The sequence below is a fragment of the Urocitellus parryii genome, chromosome 12 (genome assembly GCF_045843805.1).
Source record: "Urocitellus parryii isolate mUroPar1 chromosome 12, mUroPar1.hap1, whole genome shotgun sequence".
NCBI classification, from domain to species: Eukaryota; Metazoa; Chordata; class Mammalia; order Rodentia; family Sciuridae; genus Urocitellus; species Urocitellus parryii.
Window position 1 is genome coordinate 20,837,583 of NC_135542.1, and position 27,650 is coordinate 20,865,232.

Genomic DNA, 27,650 nt, shown 5'->3' on the forward strand with positions numbered 1-27,650 from the left:
TGATGGGATTTACTTATGGCATTTATTGACGGGCCATGATTGGCAGAAGGAAGAGGGTGGAGGGTGTCACGTGAGAAGCATGTGGGGTTGACTTAGCTGGATGTGGCAGCTGAGTGGACAGTGGGTCGAGACCAAGAAAGAATAAAAAGCAACCCTGAGGTTTCCTGTGGGGACGGTGCTCAAGCGAGGGACATGGGGAAGAAGTGGAGGCCCAGAGGGGCAGAGGTTTGAGGGGGGACAGAATGAGGTGGGCCACAGATGGGCTGAACTGTGGATGACCTCGTAGGGGACGGTGACCTGGTCAGATGGCGCTGTATTTTCAAGCAGAAGGATTCTCTGACAGCTTGATTGTCTATCCTGAAATCTGTCACCCTCCGACCAGGCTGGATTTAATTCTCACGACCTAAATAAAAGTTTGTGTTAGCGAGGCCCCTCTCCTGGGTGAGCGTCACGGGCTGCTTGGCTGTGGAGGACGTGGCTATGAACCAGCCGGGGTGGGAGGCCGACTGAAAGGCAGAGGTGGAGCCCTCCAGGCTGTGGAAGAAGAGAAATGGCGTCCGAGCTTTGTTCTCCCTGTACAGTTCCATGATACTGACCTCCTGGGGGTGAGAAAGAGGCTCATTAGTGAGGAGGACTGCAGTGGGGAGCTAAGCTAACTCAGCCCTCTGTGCACAGCAGGGAGGGTCAGAGGCTAGGGACACAGGGCGTGGTGGCTTTGGGAGGCTGTAACTTGGGAGGCTAAGGAAGGAGGATTGCAGTTGAGCTCAGCCTCTGCAACTTAGTGAAGCCCTGTCTCAAAATAAAAAATTTTAAAAAGGGCTGGGGATGTGGCTCAGTGATAGAGCTCCCCAGGGTCAGTTCCCAGCACTGGGGTGTCGGGTAGGCCCAGGCTGTCAGGGCATGGACCCAGCAGGTTCCAGGAGCCTGGCTCCAGACACAGGTGCTGTCTTCCCTGGAACAGGGGCAGGCATGCTCTCTTCCCTGAAGCTGCCTTCATCTGCAGGCCCGAGCAGGCTCCTTGGAGCCCCAACCTCCCCGTCGATTCAGACATTCCACTTCCCATCATGAGCAGAGGCTTTGTACCTACTGGTCTTCCTTTGGGTACATGGATATAAACAAACACTGTCAGAAATCCAGACGAACCCTCTCCCTCCACTTGTCAATGTGATAGTCTGTTAAAGTGGGAGCCTCCCATTCCCTTGGGGGCTTCTAGGGGGTAGCAAATCAGGACGGAGAATAGAGAAGCCACGTCCCCTGTCTTTTCAGGAACATCCCCGTGTGCATCCTCTGGCTTTCCGAGGAGCCATGCTGTGCATGGACCAGAGTGTGGTACCCCCCCCCTCCAATGGCACCACTGGGGACCAGCCAGGTCAGATTTCCTTCCTTGCGTGGGATAACCCAGGATTGCAGGAAGATTGTTTCACGGTCACCCGTTAAGATAAAAGCCCACTTGCTCTGCTTCCCTCATCGACTGCACGACTCACCTTCAGCTGCAGCGTGGGCTGGCCCTCAACTTCCGCACAGCAGAAGCTGAGGTCTTTGCCCTTGATTCCCAGGAAAACCAGGTTGCCTTTCTCTTCATCGTGTAATGCTGTGTCCCTGCAGGCGATCAAGGTGAGAGTGACTGGAAACACAGGAAGAACAGAGAAGGGTCAGGCCTCCAGCTGAGGGGAGTCTGGGCCTCTGGCCTCACACTCAGGAGGCTAATGGGGGACTGTCAGGGACTTCCCCAGATGGCTCTTCCCATTAGCCATGGCAGGTCCCTTTGTCGCTTTTCTGAAACTCATTTCCTTTTTATTCCTGAATATCAGAACCCTAATTGTTCACCAGGGCACAGAGCTTCCCCAAATAAAAAATAAGATTTCCTACCCCTCTGGCAGATAAATGTGGCCACACACTTAGGCTGTGGCCCATGAGCCAGAGGTGGAAATGTTGGGTGGGATTTCTAAGAATGCTCCTTAAAGTTCAGGGAAGGCTACTAAGTGAAGAGAGAGAAATCGGGGCTTGAAAGAAGGGCTCACAGGGAAAGGAAAGTCCCTTCTGCTCAGTTCCACACATAAGAAGGTCCCTCCTGAGGTTCTGCAGAGAATGGATTCATTCCATGAATGAAGTGGGAAGGAGAGTGGGGGCGGGGGGCCAGTCCCGGCTGGAGATGATACTGACTTAGAAATACAGACTCAGTGGTCTCGCTGGTGGATGGAGGAGGTGTGAGGGGGGTCAGGCATCCAGATGCCTCCTGTGTTCCTGGCCCAAGCCAGTAGAGCAGGGGGCAGTGCCCCTAGTGGGGGCCATCATCCGTTTTGAGAAGCCAGGTCTCCGCAGTTCCACCCCAGGGCATGTGAAGTTAGAGATGCCAGAGAAGATGGTTCAGAGAGACGTGTGCCAGGAGCACAAATGTCAGGTGATGAGAGGAGAAGCCATGGACCCAACCACAGGACCTGCTCCCCACCCCTTCACAGGGCCTGCAGGGTTGCAGAGGGGGCCCTGAAGAACCCCATGATTTGGAGGTTTTGGGGAGAAAGTTGAGTCATAAAGATGAACCCAGAAGAGGAGCCAGTGGACCTGAGGACCAGGAGCGTTCTTACAGAAGAAGAAGGTGGAGTGTGGAGAGTAACCAGCACTGCTCTACAGAGGGCAGCTGAGAAGGGTGCCCTTGGGATTTGGCATTTGAAGATGCACTTGGAAAGAGGGACCTTAGGGGAGAGAAGAGAGCAGTGTAGAAGTCAGATTGTTTTGCTGTGAAAAGGAAGTGAGGTGCAGACAAGCTGTGAGGGCAACTCTCCAGGGAAATCGGCCTCTGAGGACACAGGGCAACGGAACAGCAACAGGAAGAGACAGCGAGGATCAAGAGCAGGTGTTAAGACTGGAGTGTGTCTGTCAACAGTAGAGATGACGCAGGGGACACAGGTGGGGTACCCGCTGAGAGAGGGACTCCATCCAACGCAGAAGTCCTGCAGAAAGGGAAAGAAGCCGAGAGGGGCTGGCTTTGGGTGGAAGGAGGGAACATGCCCCCATTATTAGAGGAGATGATGCCAAATTAGAGAAGTGTGTATTGGAAAGATGGGGAAATTTGACAGAGGGAGTGGTGGCTGGAATTTAGAGGAGAGAAACTCCAAGGTCAGCCATACCTGAAAGGACCGTCCCCCAGTAACCTGAAGGTGGATTCTTCAGGTAAGAAAGCTGCCAATCCCTACACCCCTGCTTCTAGGTATGGGTTTCCTTTTACGGAAGGTGACCATCTGGCTCTTTCCTGCCCTTCCTCTGGACGTTGGGCTGGTGCCCAGAAGTTGGTGAGGACCAGAGCCCACTTCATGGAACTGGTGTTCCTGGCCCAGGCCAGAGCAACTGTGGATTCTGATGTCACTTACCAGGCTGCACATTGTTGCTTGAAGGAGCTGCTATTAAAACATCTCCACTCAGGACCCACACCATCTGTTGGGAGTCACGAATGGTGTAGAATATGGGCATATCCTGAACTGCCGGAAGACAGAATCACAGAACACAGGCACTGTTATTGCTAACGTTGGGACCCCAGCTGCACCCTGATAATACTGGCTTCTGGGTTCTCGAGACAGGCTGAGTGTTCTGAGAAGAGACAGAAAGAAAAGGGAAATGAGGTGGGACCAGTTTGTGGATCCAAGCATCAGAAAGGATCTCAGCACATTCATGGGGCCAAGAGATTTTAAAGATTTGCCCCCCCCCTTTTTTTCTGGGGTTATTTTTTCCTGATGGATAAAGTCTCTGGGTAGTTATAGAAACAAAAACTACTTAATTGGTCATCATTACATTGGTTTCTTTCCCCCTTTTACCCTCTTAGTTAAAATAGACAAGCATTTCGGAACAGAGACAGTAAGAAAAGAGATTTTCTACTGCAGATTTCTGAGATTTTAGCCAAGCAGATAACATTTACAGCTGAGCCAATGACTCAGGGTCCTTGCACCCTATCTCTGGTGGGGCTGGGTGGTTTCTGGCTCTCCACTTACGCTCCGGGGTGAACTTGGGGTCTTTGGAGCTGCTGGTGTTGGGGACGGGCGTGTGAGGTGGTGGAAAGCTGCCAGTCTGCGGCTGCTCAAGGCCAGGAGGAGAGGAGGAAGACATGTCGCCCGCTTCTTCTTCAGCACCTGGAACGTGGTCAAAGTTCTTTAGAGAGAGCTTCCCCGAGTCCCTGACTCACATACATATTTGAAAGGAAGGAAAGGAAGAGCATATTTTGAGGCCAGCAGACCCTGAATGGAAGCTCCATTCCCTTGGTGGCTGGGCCAACCCTGATTGCCCAGGCTGCAATGCCTGGGGACTCTCTGTCATCAAACATGGGAGCGTTAGGAGGGTCCAGAACATCACCCGGACACCTTCTGTGCAGAGGAGGGAAGAGAGCATGTCTTGTCTTCAGCCCAGGCCTCCCTCAGCTGCTGAGCAGCCTGCTCCGCCATGTTTAAGATGAACCCTCCTGAGCGGCTGGCAGCCAGCCAGCCTCTTGGCCCCCACCTTCCTCTGAGGAATCTCCAAGGATCCTGCCTGTGGCCATCCACGGCCACATTAGGCATTTTGACTCTCAAGGGACATCTGCTTCTGGTTAGGGCCCCAGGACAGTTCCCTGAGGATCACAGACTCTTCAAAACGAGAACCAGTTTTTCTCAACGTTCCCTGCCTCGAGATCCTCAGGGCCTGACTCCACAGTTACCCCTACACAGTGAACGAGCAAATCAGCAACCACGCTCTTAAACATGGCACCAGGTCCTCCAGCATCCTGGGCCTGGGCCAGGGAGCCCACGGGCATCTCCAGATAGCCAAAGCAGTGAGAGAAGGTTCCCCACACCTGGCTTCTGAGCAGCAGAAGTTGCTTTTGCCCAGAGGTATTCTTGATCCTGGATTCAAAGTCACGGCTCCAGCTGTGCTTAAGGGCAGAGGAAGCCGGGTCAGGACCTCCAGGCTTTCTACTGAGCAAGGAGGGAGTCTTACCTTCTGGTCCCAGGAGTCCCACTCTGGTCAGGGAGCTGGGCTGGCACAGAGGTCCTGAGAGGCTTTGGCTGAGTGGCAGGGGAGCAACACGGGTGTGTCAGGTCTGGGCTCCTTGAGAAATATGAGCAGAAGAGACACCAGGAAACAAGAGCGAGGAGACAGGCGGGGGCTGGATGCTGGACTGAGGGAGGAGAGCAACTTTCTAGACAGCCTTGGAGGCAGGGGTGTGGCCCCCTTGACGCACTAGTGGCGTGAGGCCACATCCAACCTGGCAAATCCCAGCCTCCGCTCAGGGGATTTACACACCAAATATGCCACACTTGTAGAAGTATCAAAAGCTTATGCTGTTACTGAGTGTTAAGAGCTTTACTGGTTGATCTTTTAATCCTCTTAATAACCCTTAGGGGCCATTAATCTTTATTTCTTATATAAGAAAACAGAGGCCCGGAGAGATAAAGACACTTACCCAAGTCACATGGCCAGAGACACCTAGCACGGTGGAAGCCAGTCTCTGGGTCCTTAGGCACTACGTGACGTGCTTCCTCGGGGTCTTGGTCCTCTGCTTACTGTGCTAGCTGAGAAAAAGGTGGTCCTGTGTTTATCTTTGGATACTGAGGACCTGCTGTGTGTCCAGGGGAGGAGGCTCACGTGGTTGTGTTAGGGGACAGACAGATGAGGATGGTGGGAATACAAGGGCAAGAGAAAAATTCTATAAAACCACCCCACTGTGCTGACCCCCACATGCTTTCTTTGCCAAAAAGCAATTTTCCTATAGCCCTTCCTGGCTTAAGTGGGGAGGGTATGCCTCATTCCTCAGTAAACTACCCGTGATCAGTCAGGAAATGCAGGCAGGAAATAACGTCGATAAGAGGAGCCCAAGAAGGGAAAGATTTTTTTAAGACCCTTTTCATGGACCAGATCCTGGGCGATAAGGACAGCTCCTCCTAACCATGATATCTGTAAAAATGATTAAAAATCCAATTAGAACTGGTCAGCAGGGGCAAAGGGGATCTAGAATCACTGCAGTGGGGACTTGAAAAGTCTGATGTCACCTGTCATCAGTCAGATGTCAGGAGGTGGACCTGGGCAGAACTTTCTGGAAAATTCTTTGGGATCACTAATAAAACTGAAGAGCAGCAGAGGCAGGTTGTCCCTCTCCCCTCTGAGAGGACCCACTTTCCCCCTTGAGATATCCTCCTTCCCTCTTCTAATCCCTTCCATAAGCTCATGCCTGTCACTCGGAGTGACCTGTCTGAAATCTTTCTGACTTGGTCCCATGAATCGTGGTTGAAGGGCGGGTGGTCTTTGCATTGCCTCAGTTTCCTGGAAGGCCCCAGCTCTGACACGGCAGGAGTGGTCTTGAAGGCCGGCGGTTCCTTAACTCTGAATCAACAATCAGCTGCAGCCTCAGCGGGGGCAATGCAAGGAACTCATCACCCCTGAGACATAGCACTGCTGCTCAGCCCGAGACATGAAAAAATCCTATTCCTTGTGAGGCCAGGAGACAAAAGGACAGTTAGTGTATATAAAGAGGGATTGGGTCAGGAAGATGCGATGCAGGCTGAATCTAGAGGAAATTAAAATGCTAATACCTCCAGAGCACTTCCCTCCTCCACCTGTTGCCAAGGCTACCTGCCTCCGGGGAATTGTTCCTCCCTGCCAGGAGCTGTTCTGAGTAGTCCCTGGGTGGTTCCCTTCCTGCCTGTACCCCTGGGTGGCTCGTTCAGCCCTTGGATTACTCCACCTTTGGGTCACCCAGGCAGGATGGGAGGAGTGCGCATGAGAACAAAGGGAATCTAAAATAATCTATAAAAGGTCAGGACACCCCCACTCCCTCTGGCACCAGCTTCGGACCCCTCCTCTGCGGAGAAGTCTGTGTCTTTCTCTCTGTTCTACCTTTAAATAAAACCTCTTGCTCTTGCCTCGGTGTTTCTTGGGTGTTCAATCTTCAACACTGGGGAGCGAGTCTGGGACCTGATTCTCAACACCACTATCACCCTGTGTACCAAAATTTGCTGTCACACAACTCTCCATGAGTAGTCAAGCATCTTCTCTCTGAACTCCCCCATTACCTCTCTTCCTTGGAGGGTTGCAATAACCCCCAAATGGTATCCCTGCGTCTTTCTTACCTCCCTGGAATTAAGTGTCCACCAAGCAGTGACCTGGATCAGAGACATGGACACAGTCACACCCTCCCTGCTCAGAACCCCTGGTGGCTCTGCTTTGTACCCAGTGTAGTAGCTCTGGTGTGGCTCTTGGCACCCACAGGATCCCACACCCGCCTCCCACACTCAGCCCCTCTGCCTCCCCTGCTTTGCCCCACAGGACCCCCCAGTTCTCCCAGGTTGCTCTGATTTGGGCCTTGAAGTTTTTCATCTAGTTCCTGCCTGCCTTCGACCTACCTCGTCAGTGCAGATTTCTTTCCTTTTTACTTTTTTAAGGTATTTCTTTACTTTCTGTCATGACAAGTGTCACAGGCCACTGTGATGTGCTTCCTGCCCCAGCCCCAATTCAGCCATTTCCCCAAGGGTGCTGAGTGTTTATATATCACTATGAATGAACTCCATCTTTATACTTTGGTGCAACTAAGGTACTTGGAAAGGTTTTGATCCTTTGGAGCATGATGCTGAGATAGGAGAGAGAGGTAGAACCAGAGAAGCATTTGATCTGGACCTAGCTACTTTCCATTGCTTAAGCAGGTCCTTCTGAATTATGAGTCTTTGTGAAGGCCTTGTGAATTATGAGTCTTTCCAGACCAGCGGTGGGAACGGGTATTGTTCTTTCTAATTCTTTGAAAAGTTTTTATCCTTAGCTTTAGGGATAGTCACAACCATATCACAAAGGGTGGGAAGGAGGAATTGGAAACTTACTGTTATACACCCTTATTTTACCATAAGGTGGTGTTGTGTTATTGGAAGTTAGTCTTCTTCATTAAGGACACGCAAGCCCTAGGGTAAGCAAAAAATTATTTAACGGTATAAATAATAAGACAATATAATAGGTAAAGTGGAATCAAAATATTTTAACTTGGGAGAAGGAAGAAGAGGATAAAAGAAATACAGAACACATGGAATAAATAGAAAGCAGTAGAATGATAGATAATAATCTAACCATATCAGCACTTACATGTAAATGATGCAAAAGCACCAGTTAAAAGACTGTGCTTTCCAGATTGGATTAAAAACACAAGATCTGATTATACGATATCTAATTATGTAATTATAAAGACGATGATAGTTTAAAGGTAAGGAGATGGAGAAAGATGTCTCATGTAAACCCTAAACAGAAGACATCTGGAGTTGCATGGATGACAGCCAAAGCAGATTTAGAGACCAGGAAGACTAGCAGGAACGAAGGGGAACATTCCTAATGATAAAGGGGCCAAAAATACATAAAGGATCTTCTATGCATGTGCTCCTGACAACAGAGCTTCCAAATACCTGGTGCCCCAAATAGGTGGCACCATCAGGAGGAGTAGACACATCTCCAATTTTTGCTGGTGTGTTCAATACTCTTTCCTCCATAATTGATAGAGAAATAGGCAGACTCAGGTCTCCAGAAGGTACAGGACAGAAGAGCTGGACAATGCTGTGAGCACCTGGGGCTCAATGACAACACCCCAGTGGCAACAGCAAGAGAAGTCCCACATGACCCAGCACGTCCACCTGTGGGCGTACACTAGAAAGAATTAAACACAGAGACCTGAAAAGTTGCTTGCATACCCACAGGCTATAGCTGCATTATTCTCCGTCATGAGAGGGTGGAAGCAACCCCAGAGTGTTCGTTGACTGGTGAAAGGATGAAGAAAAGGGAGTATATATATATATATATATATATATATATATTGGAATATTATTCACCCTTGGAAAGGAATTGGAGTCTGGATATAAGCCACAACCCAAGAACATTAAGTGAAATAAGCCAGCCACAAATCAGGACGCGTGCTGTGAGGTTCCACTTGATACCCAGGAGAGTCAAAGTCATGGAGATGGGAAGGAGGGTGGTGGCCAGGGCCTGGGGGGGGGAAGTGGAAGTCATTGTTTACTAAGCACAGAGTTTCAGTTTTGCAAGGTGGAAAGGCTGATGGGGATTGCTCAATGGTCTGAATGACGCCCCTGAGCAGTTCACGTAAATGTGGTTAAAATGGTAACTTTCATCTTACGTATATTTCCCTGTAATTAAAAATGATAACTAAAAATCTATCAAAAAAGACAGATGTACAGAAACCTGTATAATAAAGAGACGAGCCTCGTTTACAACAACAATCCCGCTTTTGAGGCACTCTTGAAAGAGGGTGATCCCCTTGGTGCCATGTCCCCCAGATGGAGCCTAGGCAAGCGGAGCCCCCTGGGTCCTCTGGGAGCAGCCGTGGTGCCCAGGCTTGTCTGCGACTGCATCAGCTCGCTGGACGAGCTGGCCAGATACCTGTGGAGGGAGTGGAGACATGGGAATCCTGTGCATCCTCTGGTCCAGGCGGCGGGGACAGCCTTCCCACGTGGTCCCTGCTGGTGCCTTGATGGCGCTCCAGCGGCCAGCAGAGCCAGTCCTCACCCTCCTGACCCTTGGCTCTCTCCCATTTAGACTTATTTCCAATGTCATGTTCGTCCCCTCCATCAGTGGCCACCCACACACCCCAGGGGAGGGGGTCAGGCTCTGGAGCCTCGAGGTTCAGATGAGGCAGGCACCTGGGCCAGCTCTGGAGGTCCTCACCTGGATCTCAGGTAAGGAGGTTGCCGGTGGCTCTGGACCTGCCCCTGGTGACTCAGTCAGGAGAAACTGCCCGTGGGTGTGACGTGCATGGGCCCCACCTGCCTCCTGGTTGCCACCTGCTCTCCCTGCAGAGCTGGCCATTTCTACTCCCCCAGCCTCCACCTCCGCCCCTGCCTCCACCCGGGTGCTGAAAGGTGCCACAGGACAACACAACAAGGTGGAGACAAACAAGGGCAGCAAAGCGGGGCCCCTGCCCAGCACCGGCCACAGTGCCCTGCCCTGGCCCAGCCTCTCTGACCTCATGGCATTCTGTGGTCCTCAAATGTCTTAGTAGCCAAGGTGGCCCTGCCCTCTCTGTGGACCCCAGGGTCACCCTGTGATGTGGCTGCAGAGTCAGGCTGTAACTGGAGGCCCACTTCTGCGGCTGGCTCCCAGAGGTGTTCTGCACATGGCCACCATCTCTGGTGCCCAGCGAGGCCCTCCTGGGTGCTCTGTGCTATCGAGGTCACCCCAGTGAGTGAGGAGTCCCCACCCTGGGCCAGCTCTCTTCCAGTGGCCCCTTGGTCCTTCATGGAAAGAGAGTCTTGCAGGGAGGTCCCTGCTCTAGCTCCGCCCTCATTCCTTGCATCTGTAAGCAAGATGCCCTTTGTGTTTCACAGGGGGACTGGGATTTCCTGGCCTGGACTGAACTGCCAGAGTTCACCTCCTGCTGGTTCTGTGGTCTCGCAGGAGTCGTTCACCCTCTCCAAGCCTCCTGGCCTCAGTCAGTTTAAATAGGAATATAAATTGTACTGACCCCGTGGGACTGATGTCACAACAAGAGGGGACGAAAGCGACATTTATTTTGACACAGTGAATGTGTAGCAGAAGTTAACTGTCCTCGTTAGACACTAAGACCCCACAGCAAACCCTGCAGCAATGGAGTCTGGCATTTTCCCTCTCTGGGGATGAGGCACAGGCACATGTGACGAAGCACTGGGTCTTGAGCTGCCGTGGGCTTCTGCCAGTGTGCACTTGGTGCTCACTGTACCCAGGAGAGGGAGGGAGGCAGGGACTGCTGAAGGCACAGAGCACACAGCACATGGGTGACTGAGCTGGCTCGGCACAGCCTCGCCTCATGCAGGCCTCACGACACCCCAGGGGCAGGGCTGTTACTGTCCTCTTCACAGGGAATCGGAAACGAGTGGATGAAATCCTCAAATCAGAGCGGTGAAATAAACTTCCCAGGTCATGAAGATGGTGGTGATGTTGGTGGTGATGAAGATGGTGGTGGTGATGATGGTGGTGATGAAGATGGTGATGAAGATGGTGATGAAGATGGTGATGAAGATGGTGGTGATGAAGATGATGGTGATGAAGGTGGTGGTGATGAAGATGATGGTGATGAAGGTGGTGGTGATGAAGATGATGGTGATGAAGATGGTGGTGATGAAGATGATGGTGATGAAGGTGGTGGTGATGAAGATGATGGTGATGAAGGTGGTGGTGATGAAGATGATGGTGATGAAGGTGGTGGTGATGAAGGTGGTGGTGATGAAGGTGGTGGTGATGAAGATGATGGTGAAGATAGTGGTAATGTGGGTGATGTTGAAAATGATGATGGTGGTGATGGTGATGGTGGTAATGATGATAAAGTTGACATGTACACACCTACTATGTGCTGGCACCGTCCTAAACACTTCATGTATATTAACTCATTTAGTCCTCATAATAGCAGAATTTTTATTCCCTTTTTATAAATGAAAACTCAAAAGCTAAAAGCTTAAGTAACTCAACCAAATGTACATGCTAGTAAGCAACAGATGTAAGACTCGAACCCACACAGTCTTGACCAGAGCTCAGCTAACTCTTTCTATAAAAGGCTGTGGAGTAAACACAGTCTCTGCCATAGACATCACCGTGCAAAAGTGGCATAGACATCAGGCTGTGCTCCCACTAACTTTATTCATAAACCAAGCTGTGGGCTGGTCTTGGCCCACAGGCCAATCTTTGCCAACCCATGGTCTTAACTGTTCCAGGAAAAAAAAAAAAGCAGGGTTCACAAGCATCAATACTTTCTGGGAAATGAAATCATCATAATAAAAACAATGGAGATAAAAATAGTCATCAGCTCCTTGGCTTCTTAAACGAGGACGGTGGACAACTGAGCTCCTGTTTACTAAGACATCCTGTGCACCTGGCACCACCGGGAGCAGGCAGTAGATACCACGCAGGGCACATTGGGTGGATTACACAGTCTGCTAAGTGGTGAGCCCCACGGAAAGAAGTGAGGCATGGTGGGGGGCGTGGGAGCAGGGGAGGGACGCACAAGGTGGAGAACATGGCCTCGCGGAGAGGGGTGTCGCAGCAAAGGCCTTAGGAGGTGGGGACAACGCCAGCTTCCGGGTGGGGAGCAGAGCCCATGGGAAGGCCCCCGAGAAGGACCACGCTGGCTGGTAGAGGAAGAGCGAGGGGCCAAGAAGGACCATGTCATCTTGTTCAAGAAGAGCAAGAGGTCCACCTGGCTCCTGGTCCCCTTAGTGGGGAAGGAGGAGGCTGAGAGTCCATGGGAGTCCAGTGGCATGGGCCTTTGGAGACTTGCCTTTTACTCACAGAGGTGTGGGGACAGAGGAGTGACAGGACTGACTCAGGTAGCAGAAGGGTCACCCTGAGTGCCTTGGATCTGAACTAGGTTTCCTGGACTCTCATCCTAATTAGTGGTCAACCATCAGGTGATGGAGTTAGTCTTTCTGTGCCTGATTTCTCCTTCCGCATAACAGAAATGATAGTGGTCATCAGATCAGTAACTAAACAAATGTACAAAGAAAAAATTCAGGAGGCCCCTAAACATGATTCCTGGGACACTGCGGGCGCTGGAGGATATTGGTCATTTTAATCATTATGAAATCAGGGTCCCCAACGAGAGCTTCCCGCCTGGGATCGTGAGCTGTGTGAGCCTACAAACTCCCAGTGAGGATACACTGACCGATATTCCTCCCCTCCACCCCTGCCCAGGACACTGCCCATCTCACACATGTGGTGGTGAGTCGCCCCGGGACACGGTCCCCATGAGGAAGCGAGGAGTTTGCTGGAAAGGGAGGATCCCCACTGACTGTGAAGCTTGGGGGGCCCAGGTGCTGCAGGAAGCTGTCAGTGCTTAACACGACTCCAACCCGAGCAGCTGAAAACAAGAAACGCCTGTGGTTTCCCATGGGCCTGGCAGGAGGAGGACCCACCTGGCAGGGTTCTCCCACGTGTAGGTGGGGGGTCAGCAGGGGCTGCAGCCTGCTAGGCCTGTGGGGGTGGAGGGTCTGCACCCCAGAAGGCTCACTCCCAGGGTGCTGTCACGAGGCCTCGTCCCTCCCCACCCGGGTCCCTCAGGGCCGCTTGAGGTCCGTCCCATGGCCACTGGCTTCCACTGGGTGAGCCACGATCAGGGTGACCTAGCTCAGATGTGACACACTGCCTCTTCCCACCAGGTGTCACATTCATCAGGAGCAAGTGGCCAAGGGTAGGCCACACTGAAGGGAAGGTGTGAAGTGCTGCCTGTTATAGGATTAATACCCCATAACACACTTCAAAACCCCCGTACCGAGGCTGTGAGGTCAGGGCAAAGTAGCACCGTCCTTGAAAATAAGACAAAATGACCACAGTGTGGGCTTTCACGTTGTCAAAGGAGACAAAGTTTAAATTACTCCAATTCAAAAATTGACTCTCCTACACATATGCAGTGAGTAGGAGTCAACGGTTTACTGTTAATATGTGAGGGAATCACAATGATAAAACTGATTATCTAAGGATGGCTCAAGGAACAAAGGTCTTTAGTATTCATTGGGAAAGAAATGCTGGAATAGGCTGGCTAAGTTACAATTTTTAAAAATTACTGCCTTTGAATTTTTTTTTGTCAGATAAAAATAAGTTGGAATTTATCAATCTTCTCCTAGTTCACATCTAACTTCAGAGAATTTGTGTCTCAGTTTGATTTCTGTTGATGAAACAAAATACCTGACACTGGGTAATTTGTGAGAAAAAGAGGTTTTGTTTGTTTGTTCGTTTTTGTTTTGTTTTTGGCTCACAGTTCTGAAATCTGGGAGGTTCAAGATTGGCAGCTGCATCTGGTGAGATCTTTGTTCCTGGTGAGAACTCTGCAGAGTCCCAAGGCAGCATAGGGCATTTTATAGTAAAAAATAGCACTATTATGGTTTGGACATGACCCCCAAAATATCAGGGGTCAGACAATGCAAGAAGGCTTAGAGGTGAAATCACTGGGTTATGAGAGCCTTAACCCAATCAGTGGTGGGGCATGCAGACCCTAGGGATGCACTGGGAACCAACCAATAGCAATTAGTGAGACAAACCAAGGACCCATTTCTGAGGGAACTAACTGTTGGTGAGGCCTGTTTGACAATGTGAAAGCCCACACTGTGGTCGTTTTGTCTTATTTTCAAGCTTAGGGATATATCCCAGTGCCACATCCCCAGCCATTTTTATTTTATTTTATTTTTTTATTTTGAGATATGGTCTCACAAAGTTGCTGAGACTGGCCTTGAACTTGCAATCCTCCTGCTGCCTCAGCCTCCCGAGCTACTGGGCTCACAGGCGTGCACCACATGTGAGCTCATTGGTGCATTGTCCATTCATTCATCCTGTCTGGATACTCATTTCAGCACGTTTTGTAATAGACAGAGCTGGTAGAGGCACCCCCGGCGCCCCAGCCAGCTCGCTGCGTCTCTGCAGGGCCAGCCACGTGCATGCTCCGTTCTGAATGGGCAGAACTTGAAGGAGCTCGATCAGCCCGTGGGCATACAGGGCTAATTCACTGTTGAGAGTGGCACCCTGGCATTTAGGGGAAACGGTGTCCACCTCTACAATCACTTTGCAGACAAGAGCCTATTTTTCAAAAACCACTTTGTCAATAGCTTAACTCTGGAATTTGTTCTTGTAATTGGCAGTAATTTCTGAGTTGTTTCTATCTGGCCAATTTATAGTGCATTTAATGATTTTGCATTATGCAGCATCTACATAAAATTTATGTTTCTGAATGCTATTTATCACATTGGTAGTCTTATGTGAAGAAGAGGTTATTTTCTGTCTTTCAATCAACCCAATATTTATTTTTAAACCCCTTAAGGATTTTTTTTTGTCCCACATGTTTGAATATGGTTTCTTTAAAATTCATGCTTTTACAATACATAGTTACCGATGGTGGTCAAGATGTTGTTAAATTGTTCTGCACTGACGGGTACTAATTCAGAGCCATCACGGAGAGTCTTAAAAGCATATTGATGGATTCACAATCATGATTTTTTTTTTTTTTTTTGCCAATGAGATATTTAAGAAAGATCAGTTGTGGAATCACAGATGTTTGTCACAACCTAGCGCTCAATAGCAAAAATGAACCAACGCAACCCAACAAAATACGGACCAATAATAATGGGCTGGAATAAATGAATGGTAAAAGACCCTTAGGAATTTTTTGCAGAGCTGTTCACACCTAGGAAGTCATTATTCATGTTAGTGTGGGAAACGAGTCTGCTGTGGTGCCCCAGAGAGCAGCAGGCTGAGAGTGGCCTCTGTGACGCTGCAGCAGGACAGCTGTCTGCAGTGACGTGGGGGAGGAAGAGTGTCCTCACGGGATTTTTGATGGTGCATTCACAGAAGCATTCACGTTCTTCTCCTGGTTTGCACTTCTGGATTTTCAGGTTTTTCTGCAGTGGACCTGTAGCCTACACAATCCCCCAGTAGGAATTCCCCAGGGCCGGCGTCTCCATGGCCCTGGCAAAGGCAGGCAGGTGGGGAGGGGAGAGGAGGGACGAACTCTACAGAAGCTGCTTTTCTGTGTGCTCCTCAGAGCCCCAAGGGCCCCGCTCAGAGCTGCAGGGAGGTTGTCTCCAGAAACTCCCTTCCCCGGCCTGGCAGAGCAGCAGGTGCTTCAGGAGGCTCCAGGGTGTCACATCACCCTGCTCCTCCCTGGCTCGCAGTTTCAGTCTCCTCCCAGCGACCCGAGAGGAGTGCATAAATAATCAAGTATGCACTTAAAAAGCCGGAGCATCCTCCAGGAGCCGCAGACTCCGCAGGCTCCCAAGGGAAAGGAGCCACCGAGGTGTCCTCTGGGTGCTGGCAGGGCAGGCTCTCCTGACCCCAGCCCCAGAAGCCCTGGCCCAGCGGAGGTGGTTACCCGCTGGGAGGCTCAAGAACCTGCTTGCTACCCAGGCCCCTGACAGCCCTCAGCCTTTGTCTGCACCTAAAATTTTTTTTTGCTGTTTGTTTCAAAATAGGGGAATCTGCACATCGAGGAATTCAAGATGGTCCTGAGCGGGGCGCTGTGCTTCCGGTGAGTGTGTGGGCCTCCGAGGGGAGTGCGATCTGGGTGGACCTGTCCAGCCTTGTGAGGGCGGGAAGGGCTGCTGCCCCAGCCGGGGCTCCCAGCGGAAGACAGATGGCTGGGAGTCAGGGCCAACAGTCACGGCCCCTGCAGTTCTTCCAGCCTTTCAGACTGGGACAAGCCTCAGGGGGACAAGTAACCATGGGGCCAGGGCTGCAGCCTGGTCCATGTACGGGGAAGATGGGAGCCAGGAGCCCCCTCCAAGCTCCGCTCTGCTCCCCACACCGTGAGTTCATGTCACTCCAGCCACTGTGCCACCTCCTCCCTGCAGCCCTGGGGGTGGGGGGAATAGAACAAAAACAATCTCCAGAGGTCTGCCCACCCACAAGTGTGTACCGACCCAGAAACTCAGCTGTGTGTGAACTTCACAGTGAAGGGGGAGAGCAGCCCTCTCTGACTTGAGTCTCGTCTGACTGGTCCTCCGTATCCTTGGTTTCCACATCCACAGATTTAATATATATATATCTCGCATCTGCGGTGAACATGTGCAGATGATCTTGTCATTATTCTCTAAACAATGCAGTATGACAGTGTTTGCATATATTTGCAAGATGGTAGGTATTGTAAGTCATCTAGTGATGATTTATGGTATGGCAGAAGATGTGTGATGCTTCTATGCAAACACTATGCCAGTCTGTGTTGGGGCCTTGAGCCTGGTGGATTTCAGCGTCTGTGGGACCAGCAGCCTGGGCACTTGGGGGACGACTGGCTAGCACGTTTCAAAGTGTGTTCTATGGGCCTCAGTCCCATGGGGCTCTTTGTACATTCGAGCTCTCTGATCAAGTACATGCGGCAAGGGGTGCCTTCCCTGTCCTGGTAAGAGCTCACGGTGCCACTCAGTATGCCAGTGACTTTGGATCTTACTAAGTAATGGAGCTTGTTTAATCATGTTAGGGCAAACATGCAGCCAATGTTTACACTGCAGACTTTTCCCCAGTTAATATCTGCAGAAACCTGCTTCAGAGTACATCTTTCACCTCACAGTATATCAGAAAACCAATCAACTCATATACAAGCAATAACTAAGAAAAGTAAAATAAATCAATTTTAAATTTAGAGAAAATCCTCACTCAGAAAGGAATACATGGCCAAGTGGAAGTAAATGACCACTGAAGTCTTCAGTAATACTTGAAGACACAGATTTTAATCAGGAAGAGACCTGGGTGCTACCTAACCCATCTTTGGCAATGAGGAGACTCATGGCTAAAAGAGCTCAGAGAGGGTGGGTGACTTGTTCCTGTGGCTCAGCAGCATGGACGGCAGCTGCAGTCACTTCTCTCTGAGAGACCATGTGGAGACTGTGGATAGGAAAGATTAGATAGGGTGAGACTCAGGTGGGGGCCTGGGCTCATCCCCTGGTAGGGTAGGAGCCCAGCAGGCCTGGGGGAAGGCTGGGATGTGGTACCCAGCATTGTTGGAAGAGAGGTGGCAAGACGCTCAGATTGGGGGACTCTGGGCCAGGGCAAGCTGCAGGAGCCCCGCTCCTCACGGCCTCCTCCTTCCTCACATCTCAGAATGAAGGACTCAGCCCTGAAGGTGCTCTATCTGCACAACAACCAGCTTCTGGCCGGAGGGCTGCACGCGGGGAAGGTCATTAAAGGTTGGTGTAGAGCAGGACCTGAGTGGTCCCCGTCCGTGTCCCTCTGCGGGAGGCACCTGAGGAGGCTTCCCAGCAGGCCTGCAGACCTCAGCAGCAGGGGACACTGTGTGGCCTCGTGCTTACCCACATGCTGTAGCGGATCTTCTCTGACAGTGTCCACCTGTCTACCTGGGCACTCGTAAGTGTCACTGGAGCCAGTGGGCCCCTCTGCTGTAGTGTGCACATGTGTGCTGCTGCGTGTGTGAGCATTGTGTGCGTGTGCATGGGGTGGGGGGTGCAGGGGGAGCTGATCCTCTTATGGGAGGCTCATAAAGACAGGGCTCAGAACGGAGGCCTGGGCTTCAAAGGAGGTGCTGGGGAGGGTCTCTTGGGGTTGGAGACAGTGCTAAATGTGGGGGCTGCAGTGTCAGGTGGCACCAGGTGCTTCTGTGCCTTGATGTCCACTCTGGGTCAGTGGCAGGAGGGTGGCCTTCCCCTGTGACAACTGCTGAAAGATTCCCCTTCTGCCCAGCATGGGGACAGGAGGCCTCATGCTGGCCCTGCTCCCAGAGTCCAAGATTGGGGAGAGGGAAACAAAGGCCCCCAAAGGCCCGCACCTTGACTCTTGCCCACAGGTGAGGAGATCAGTGTTGTCCCCAATCGGTCACTGGATGCCAGTCTGTCTCCAGTCATCCTGGGTGTCCAGGGAGGGAGTCAGTGCTTGTCATGTGGGACAGAGAAGGAACCAACTCTGAAGCTGGAGGTGAGCCCTGTCCCGCGTCCTCACCATCTGGAGACTAAGCTGGCCAGTTCTGAGGCTAGGCACTGCCTCTGGGCACCTTAGGGACCCAGCAAGCTGCTGCTGGTCGCGGCTCTGCCTGCTCCCTAAGGGCTCTGCCTAGCTCGGACCTCCCACTGTCTGCCCCTGCCCCTCACCACTGCTCCTTGCCCCTGCCCCTGGCCCCTGCCCCTCACCACTGCCCCTCACCCCTGCCCCTTACTGCTGCCCCTCACCCCTGCCCCTCACCCCTGTCCCTCGCCCCTGCCCCTCACCCCTGCCCCTCTGCTGGCAGCCCGTGAACATCATGGAGCTCTACCGCAGTGCCAAGGAGTCCAAGAGCTTCACCTTCTACCGGAGGGACATGGGACTCACCTCCAGCTTCGAGTCGGCCGCCTACCCAGGCTGGTTCCTCTGCACAGCGCCCGAGGCTGACCAGCCTGTGAGGCTCACCCAGATCCCCGAGGACGCTGCCTGGGACACCCCCTGGGATGCCCCCATTACGGACTTCTACTTCCAGCCCTGTGATTAGGGCCACAGTTGCCCCCACAACTCCCCAGGCAGCGCCAGCTCCAGCGGGGTGCAGGGGTGAGGGGGACCGTCCCTGCTCTCAGAACTCAGGACACCCAGCCGTGCTCCCTTCTTCTGGCTTCAGTTTGGGGATCAGTACCCACATTCATTGCCCACGGGGTGGTCCTACTGTGGAACCTTAAAACACCACGTGGGATAAACCGGGAGCAGCATAAAATTACTGAGTGGGATTCCTTCATGCTTAAAGGTGCCTGACTCAGCCCCCAGGTGCCCACGGAGGTCCTGTCACCCCCCCCCCCCGGGGTGCGGGAGAGGGAGGTGGCCACAGGTAGATGGACCACGATCCCCTGCCGGTCCAGCCCCTCCCCATTCCTGCCATGGCCTTCCTCTTCCATCTCTGCCTCTTCCTCTGGCCCTGGGCCTGGGAGGGCCTGGGAGGGTGTCACTGAGGAAGCAGCTTCAGCTCAGAAGACAGGAGATGGGCATCCCATCTCTTTTAGAAACCCCAGATACAAAGAAAACCTCCAGTGCTGGTCTCTCCTCCCATGGAAAGATGCTTACAGCACGTGGTGAAGAGCATATTACAAAGTCAGAGCTCTTGCCATATCTTTTGAATTTAAAAGAAATACCTAAGTATATATTTCTGAATCAAACCTCTCTGGAAGGTACGGCAGTAGCAGCAGGGTCTGGGTGGTGGTGCTCTAGGCGACTTTTCTATTTTTATTTTTAATCTGCTTCCTAATTTTTCCATCATGAGGATGGGTTCCCATTGTCATTAATAAAAAAGAAGTTAGGAGGGACCTTGAGGGAAGTGGAAAAGACACCCTTTCTGACTGTCCTCAGCCTCTGCTTCCCTGGACGGAAACTCAAGCTGAGTTGAGCCCGGCTGCTCTGGGGGGCAGACGCAGGGGCAGAAACCTCCCCAGCAAAGCGCCGAGAAGAGGATGTGATGGGCTTGTGTGGCTGGAGTCTCCAGGGTGAGGGAGTCGCAGGAAAAACCCCAGACAAAAGACACAGAACAAATGAAAAAACAACAACAATAACAAAAACCCTATATAATAAAAACTTTAAAAAAAAAATCAAAGCCAGCCTCAGCAACTTAGTGAGGCCCTCTGCTACCCAGTGAAACCCTGTCTCTAAAGAACATAGCAAAAAAGGGCTGGGGATGTGGCTCAGTGGTTAAGTGCCCCTGAGTTCAATCCCTAGTACCATCATCATCATCATCATCATCACAACAACAACAACAACAATAATGTCAATAATAATTTTTAAAATCCTGTGCTTGGAGCTGGAATGGCCCACAGCCCCTGGAAGTCCAAGATCTGGGATCAGCTCCCAAGAGGGCTGCTGTACCAAACGAATAGTGTCCTCCCTGAGTTCATGTCCTTCCTGGACCTTAGCCTGTGGCCTTCCTTGGGGATGGCGTCTTTACAGATGGTTACGACAGGGTCAGGCTGCATTAGGGTGGACTAAATTCTCCTGTGACTAGTGTCCTTGTAAGAAGAGGACCCAGAGACTCAGAGGAAGCACCGGGAGGTTGGACGGAGGCTGCCACTCGCCAAGGCAGGACATCAGGACAGTGGCAACCTCCTGGATTGTGAGAGAATACATCTTTGTTGTTTGACGCGTGAAGTGTGTGGTGACTGGCTGCACAGCCTCCATGACCCCACCTCCTGGAATTCACACCCTGTATGCCTGCCTCCCACACTGCGCCAGAGGTGTCCTGGGCCAGTGGGATGTGGCTAAAGTGACTGATGGCTTGCCCCCTGTGAGAGTAAGTTATAGGAGACACTGGGCCTTCTATCTTGAGATGCCTTTTCTCTCTCTCTCTCTCTCTCTCTCTCTCTCTCTCTCTCTCTCTCTCTCTCTCTCCATCTCTCTTCCTCTTCTCCACTGGCTCTGTAGCCTCCTAGGTACACCCATGTGAAAAACCAGAGTCTCCAAACCACAGCCACAGGCATGGAACCAGTCCTGCAGCCTGTCTGGCCTTCAGTGATGAGAGCCGCCCAGCCGACAGCTGGCTTGCAGCCTCCTGACACAGAGCAGAGCCGTCCAGAGTCCTGCCCCAGAAACTGTGTGAGCTCATTGCTCGGTTCTGGAGTAACTTGTTCTGAAGCGTAGATAATAAAGACCCAAGGAAGGGGGATTCGCTGCATTCATTTGATTATGATTGCGATTTCTCAGATTTTTTTCCTTCTCAAATTGAACTCTGACCCTTTATTGATCCAAATCGTCTATTTAAATGCCTATTGTGCAAAATTTGTTAAATGTTCTCTGCTTCAGGAAGGGTTAGATCACCCTTGACTGCTGCACACATCTAGTTCTACATGCCAGGGTCTGTTCCAGTGTCCCTACCAGTATCCTGAGGATTGAACACAGAAGCCACAGCAGCGTCCCATATCTGAGCCTCAGCTATTCCACATGCAGCTCACCTGTTGGACCAGACTGGCAGGTTCAAAGCCTTCAGAGGGAGGGGCAAGAACAGGGTCAGAACAGAAGGGATGACCTCCATGGGCCTCAGCAACTCCAGCTCAGCACTGCTGAGGTCCCCATGGGCTCCAGGTACCAGGCTGTGTTTCTGTACACCTGTTCCTGTTCCTGCTTTCTGTGGGTCCAGACACAGTCTTAGGATGCCCTTCTGCTCTGGGGCTCTTCACCACCATCCCTGTCTAGAGAAACTGCCCATCTTTCATACCCTGCTAAGATGTCACGTCCTCCAGGAAGCCTTTGATGAGCTGAGAGCCCTGGTCATCTGTTCTGGCAATGCTTCGTGTCCACCCCCTTGCAGTAAGTTGGCTTGGAGTCTGTGGCCCCAGGATGACCTCGAGGTTAGGGCTTCTGAACATAAGTTTGCTTGGCAAACACTGGAATCTAGTGAGCATGGAATGTGGCCCCTCTCTCTCCACCCTGGAACATTCTCTCCCTCTCCTCCACCCATCTAAGCCTCTAAGGGTGGAGCTTAAATTCCACTTCATTCTTGAAGGTTTCTCCAGCCTGAAGTGATTTGCTTCACCATTTATGGGATGACAGGATTCACAAGGGCTTCTGCCTGGACGAGCAGGCATTTATAAGTCAGTAGGAAAAGGAGGACATTAAACACTACCTTGGGGTATGTGTGGCCGTGGGTGCTGGCACCGTGGGTGTTCAAGTGAAAAAGACCTGGTGGTTTCAGATTTCTGCAATGGCTGATTAAACTGTAGGCCTGGACCCGTGTCGCAGAGACACAATCTCCACACCATGTGGGGGTCATGCCAGCTCCAGAAATGGAAGAGCAGAGGAGGTCCCAAGGGCAGGTCACAAGGGAAGAGGTGAAGCTGCTGAGGGTCTTCACGCTGAAGAAGCAGCACACAGGGAGCCCTGCCGATACCCAAAGTTCTGCCGAGTAGAAGAATATCCTTGTTTGTGTCATTCCAGAAAGCACAAATAGGATAGACGGGTGGAAATGATGTGGAGACGGTTTTTCCTGAATGATCCCAGATTTTTAACCACAAACTCCACAAACATTGTTAGTGCTTCTTCCAGAGGTTGTGCAGTCCCTGGCCTTAGAGATGCGGAGGAAAAGTCTCATCAACCTACATCTCCAGAGCTCCATAACACAGGCCTCTCCATCTGGAGGGACACCAGGACATCATGTCCAAGGTCATTTTAATTTCTCAAGATTTTTTTTTTTTTAACCAAGGAGTTTCTCTGCAACTGTGGTCTCCAACATGCCCTTGGTCCGCAGCTTAGAGATTCTGGTCATTTAAATTATCTTTCAAGTGTTTATGACTTTGCTCCCAGCTGAATTGTGAAGCTACTTAACAGCAGGAACTGAGCACTGTTCATGTCTTTGTCATAGAACAGATAGAAGCTTAGTAAACATGCACTTACTGACACCCACGCTTTACTCCTTCCCACAGAGAGGAGGGAGAGTGGGAGGAGTGGAGAGTGAGTGAGCGCTGGCTGCAGAAGCAATGTTCTGGCCTCCCTCCTGCCCATCTTCTCTCCCTTCTCGTCCTGCAACCATCTGGGTCTTGGATGGACTCCTCCCATCTCCCCATCAAGCCCTCTATGGAAATTTACAAATGATATGAGAGAGAGAGAGAGAGAGAGAGAGAGAGAGAGAGAGAGAGAGAGAGAGAGAATGAATTAGAGAAAGGCTGCTAGTCTCCAGTGGGCATGACACCAACCTCTTTGCCCCTTGTCATAGATGGATGGGTGGATGGGAAAGTGGATCTATGGATGGATGGATAGAGAAATGTGTGGATGGGTGGGTGGGTGGATGATGGGATGAATAGATGATTAGATGGGTGGATGGATGAATGGACGGGTGGACAGCCTGGGTTAGGTAATGTCAGTTAGGGAACTGGGTATTCAGTGCTGCCCTCTCGTACTGTCTGTCATCTTTCCTGCTCGTGTGGGGCACACAGCACCTGGCCAGTCCCAGGGTGAATATAATAAGGTCAACAGCTTCCACAGTTGGGTTTCCTCAGAAGATCTGTTTCATCAAGGTGATGCCAACTCATTAAACCTATTGAAAAGCAGAGGCACCCCCCACCTTTCCACATAGGGCCACACTCATGATGCTCTCAGCCCCTGATCTCCCTTTCAGGATGCTTTGAGTCCTTGGCGCCTTCAGACCACCCTGCCTTGCAGTAACCACGTCCCAAGCCTTGATGGAGCCCCGTGGGTCACCGTTGATGTCTGACCCCACACTGTGTCCCCCGGCTGCCAAACCAATAATAACATGGCCAATGACAGTAGCCACAGTGTGGGGCTCGGTGCCTGGCCTCTGTCAGGGCTTTATGGGTGACTCTCTCCCCCTTGGATAAATACTCATTAGTCTCCCCACCTCCTTATTATCCATACTGTGTCAAAGGCATTGTGAAATCTCTGGGCTCTTCTTCCTCCCTGTCCTGGAATCAACGGCAGCGACTGCCGCAGGCTCGACCCACCCTCACCCACATATAAAGGCGGGGCCGAGGCCCTGGAGAGAGCAGTTGGAGGCTCTGACACCAGGGTTCCAGGCGCCCGGATCTGCAGGTCAGTGGTGGGCTGGCCGTCTTGCCTTCTTCTTTTTCTTCTATGTCCCCAAAATGTCCCCTTCTTAGTGCCACCTGTCAAGCCATCTGGTTAACAAAGAATCCCCTTCATAGAATTGGGGGGACGATCGGTAGATCTAGCAGCTCATGGTGGGATCTGGGGAGTGGTTTAGGCTAAATCAAGTCTAGATTTTTAAATGTTGAGAACCTTGGACTTTCCAAGACGATGCCAGAAGGCAGCATCTAGGCCAGTGAGGTCAAGTCTAGTGTTTGGTGAACTCGGGAGACCTTGGGGATGTCTAGTGCCTGCTCTGGTAGACGAGAGGCACACCAGCAGGGTCCCCGCGTCTTCGTCACACCCTGTTCAGCAAAAGCAGTATGTTCAGTAGTTTCTGTGTAGACTCTCACTGTGAAAACTGGTGACCTTGCCCAACCTCTCATTCCAAGGAGAGGTAAATTGGAGGTTTAGGCACAAAAGGCAGCCAGGCAAATTGGTGGCCGAGTTAGGTCTGGAACCCAGCCTTGCCATTCACAGCCTGGGGTGTGCATTCCCATGTCCTGCTCGTGAGCACCCCGGTCTGTCCGCCGGGCGGCTGGGGAGAGCATCGGGAGAGCCGGGTGCCAGGCTTTGTGACCTCGAGAGCTTACCGGCTTTTACAAGAGGAACAAATGTCTTAATGTACAACATTAAACCACAGTGACACTTAATAGGCCTTCAGAGCAGGGTTACAGCAGTCAAGGAAGGGTCATTAAACTCTGAGTCATGGAACCAAAGAGAATCTGACCTAGAAAGAACCCGAGCCCCGTCATCTAACCTGGGATTTACAGACACTGACCCTGAAGACGGGCTGTTAACCTGAGCACGGGCTGTCACAGTTGGGTTTCCTTAAACCACATGACCCTGCCTGTCTGGGTTCTTTGTCTGTGTGAATAATGAATGGGACAGAACTGGATACTCTTCTATGTGGACACCAATGTCAAGCAATCTTAATACTAGAGCTCTGGATGGACAGCGGTGAGAGAAATTGAGAAGCCAGTTAAGGATGCCCTCTGCGAAGGTGAGCAAGGAGCCTGCTGCCTGTAGAGGTGACGCGTGCCACCTATAATAGTCAGATGGGGCCAGATGGTGGCACAACGAGGAGCCACTTCAGATTCCAGAGCTGGGTGGGATGTGGTGAGAGAAGAGCTGAGAACAAGTCCAGGGGCCTCACAAGGGCTGGGCTGGGTTGAAGGCAGAAGAGCAGGAATGCAGTGGAGTTGCGTGGCCATCGAGAGCAGGGAGTTGTCAAAGGAGCCATCCGCTGGGATTTGAGGACAAGGCAGACACACAGAGAGGTGGGAGCTAGGTTTGGTTCTCCTCAGGTTTTGAATTTGATAATGAATTTTATGAGCCCAACGCATATCCTGGAGGTGTGAGGAATGGAACTGAGAGGGAAGTGGGTGGGAGGAGGAGGAGCTGACCACCCCAAGCTTAGGTACATGTGGTGGAGTGCAATGGTGGCATACCCAGAGTGTAATGGCGGGGTGTACTGCAGACGGCTGGAGGTCAAGGTGTGGAGACATTAGATCAAGAGGTCACTGCGGTGGGAAGCCATGGACTGCAGCTCCACAGGACATGGCACAGAAGTGCTCAGGACATGGTGTGGTGACCTTTGGGACAGCTCCAGAAGGAGGGAGAATCTACCATGGACCAGAGACAGAGAGGACAGGTGGGAAGGGTATCACCCAATGTCAAGCCTTCCTGGGAGCCAAGAGATCAAAGCAGAGCCCCTGCACGTTGCTCCACGGGAGCTAACACCATCTCGGAGAGAACAGACTCCACGTAGATGATGTGCAGGGGACGAGGAGAGGCCAGGGCAGCTGTGATGTGCAGGTGGACATGGGCAGAGCTCAGCACCGCTGGTCACTGGGATTCGACCCAGAAGAGAAGTGAGGAGGTCTGAGACAGTTAGAGGTCATGTCCAGGGAGTAGTAAAGGAGGAAAGAGGGATAGAGGCCAAGGTCCAGTGCAAGGTCATCTGGGGCCTAAAGGGAAGGGAGAGCTTGGGGAGGGAGCTCGAGGTGCACTGGGAAGGGCCTCGGCACAGGGGCAGCCCAGGGGTCTCCCAGCGGCCACCTTCTCAGCCCTACTCACCTCCTCTCAGTGTAGCCAGGACCCAGGCAGAGAGGCCCAATATGGAGTCCATGGGACACCCGCTAGGGTGGGTTACAGAACCAGAGGGTCCAGTGGGGCTGGATCACCACTGAGCTTCTGCCTGCTCTGTGAGCCGACTGACCAGGAGGGGCAGTCTTCAGCCGCACACAAGGCCCTTTGCTTAGGCCCGCCCCTTCCGATCTCAGTGCACCTAACCGGCTGTCCACGTCTGAGGCCACCACCAAAGGCGCCTTGGCAGTGTGGCTAGGTGGGAGCACATCGTGGGCTGGACTCTAGGCCACACTGCTCTTGGACCACCTGGACTGGGTAACTAGAAGTGTGGTCCAGGGACCAGCAGCATGAACACTGCCCAGTTGCATGTTTGAAAGGCAAAGTCTTGGTCCCTGTCCCAGACCCAGGGAAGCAGTCTGCAGTTTATCCAGAGCTGCAGGTGACTGGCATGTGCACTGAACAGTGGGAAGGACGGAGCTGGCACACCGAGGCCCAAGGCTGGCCATCACTGAACCGCCTCAGGCCTCACTCAGTACCCTCAGCCCCTGAAATAATCTCCATCAGAGTCCCCAGGTGCTGGGTGCTGTGGCGCTCACCTGTCATCCCAGCTGCTCAGGAGGCTGAGGTAGGAGGATGGCAGGTTCAAAGCCAGCCTCAGGAACTTAGTGAGGCCCTAAGCAATTCAGCAAGAGCCTGTCTCAAAACAAAATATAAAAAAGGACTGGGGATGTGGCTCAGTGGTTAAGTGCCCCTGAGTTCAGTCCCCAGTACCCAAAAAAAAAAAAAAAAAAAAAAAAAAGTCCCCCAGGTGATCCAGGTGGTCAAGCATGTTTGGGAGCCAATGATTTTTGACTGAACACTCTTTTTTTATTATTAAAAAAAAACAACTTTATATTACAAAGAAAATTTGGGGTTATTATAGGAAAAATGTGGAAAGCTGTTAAAAAGTCACTCATAATCCTATTGGTCATAGACAAGTGTCATAAAAACACTAGCTGTCTTTATTAACACATGTGCATCTCTGTATGTGTGTGGACATGCTGTCTTGTACGTATTACTCATAACCTGTGCGTTTCCCAGGTGTATTTGAAAATTTCACCTTCTAAACCTTCGTCGATGATGTCATCTTCAGTGTACACATACGTCTTCTTTACTGCAATTGCCATATTTTTTTTTTAAACCAATCGCCTGTTAGGTTCGTTGAGAACACTTAGGCTTTTCCCATCTTCACCATATTATAAAAAGCGATGCGGTGTGCATCGTTATAACTGGACATTTGGGCAATCTGTCATTTTATTTAGACGAAGGAGAACTCATGCCACCTCAGAGCTGTGGGATGAACCCATGCCCGTGTCCAGCCGGCATCTGCCCCCTTACCCTGCTCTCCTTCACTCCCATCAACCCCCAGACTCTTGCCTTAAGGCCCAGGGATCCAAAGTGACCTGCCCAAGGGGACAGTCGCAGATCCAGGACCCAAGGTCACCTTGGTTACGGCCCTACTTCTTCAGCTCCCAGGCCATGGGACTCCAGCTCTCAGCTCCAGCGGATCCCCTCACCCGCCG

At 51.7% G+C, this 27,650-nt stretch overlaps 2 protein-coding genes across 2 annotated transcripts; one reads left to right on the top strand and one right to left on the bottom strand.

Annotated features, from left to right (window-relative positions):
- Positions 1-389: 389 nt before the first annotated feature.
- Il36b (interleukin 36 beta) lies at positions 390-4,098 on the bottom strand. Its single transcript, XM_077792070.1, has 4 exons — positions 3,984-4,098; positions 3,369-3,476; positions 1,485-1,624; positions 390-599 (listed from the first exon to the last, which is right to left on the bottom strand). The coding sequence occupies exons 1-4, from the start codon at positions 4,096-4,098 to the stop codon at positions 390-392; spliced, it is 573 nt and encodes a 190-aa protein (XP_077648196.1).
- An 11,855-nt stretch (positions 4,099-15,953) lies between these two features.
- Positions 15,954-18,922, top strand: Il36rn (interleukin 36 receptor antagonist). Its single transcript, XM_077792087.1, has 4 exons — positions 15,954-15,982; positions 17,548-17,633; positions 18,248-18,375; positions 18,686-18,922. The coding sequence occupies exons 1-4, from the start codon at positions 15,954-15,956 to the stop codon at positions 18,920-18,922; spliced, it is 480 nt and encodes a 159-aa protein (XP_077648213.1).
- Positions 18,923-27,650: the final 8,728 nt, after the last annotated feature.

Excerpts from the sequence above, each read along its gene's own strand:
- Il36b (XM_077792070.1), bottom strand. The coding sequence starts at position 4,098 with ATGTCTTCCTCCTCTCCTCCTGGCCTTGAGCAGCCGCAGACTGGCAGC. Across the intron at positions 1,625-3,368 it reads AAGCAACAATGTGCAGCCTG|TCACTCTCACCTTGATCGCC; the intron begins GTAAGTGACATC and ends CTGTGTTTCCAG. Across the intron at positions 600-1,484 it reads AGCCCACGCTGCAGCTGAAG|GAGGTCAGTATCATGGAACT; the intron begins GTGAGTCGTGCA and ends TCTCACCCCCAG.
- Il36rn (XM_077792087.1), top strand. The coding sequence starts at position 15,954 with ATGGTCCTGAGCGGGGCGCTGTGCTTCCG. Across the intron at positions 17,634-18,247 it reads CGCGGGGAAGGTCATTAAAG|GTGAGGAGATCAGTGTTGTC; the intron begins GTTGGTGTAGAG and ends TCTTGCCCACAG. Across the intron at positions 18,376-18,685 it reads AACCAACTCTGAAGCTGGAG|CCCGTGAACATCATGGAGCT; the intron begins GTGAGCCCTGTC and ends CTCTGCTGGCAG.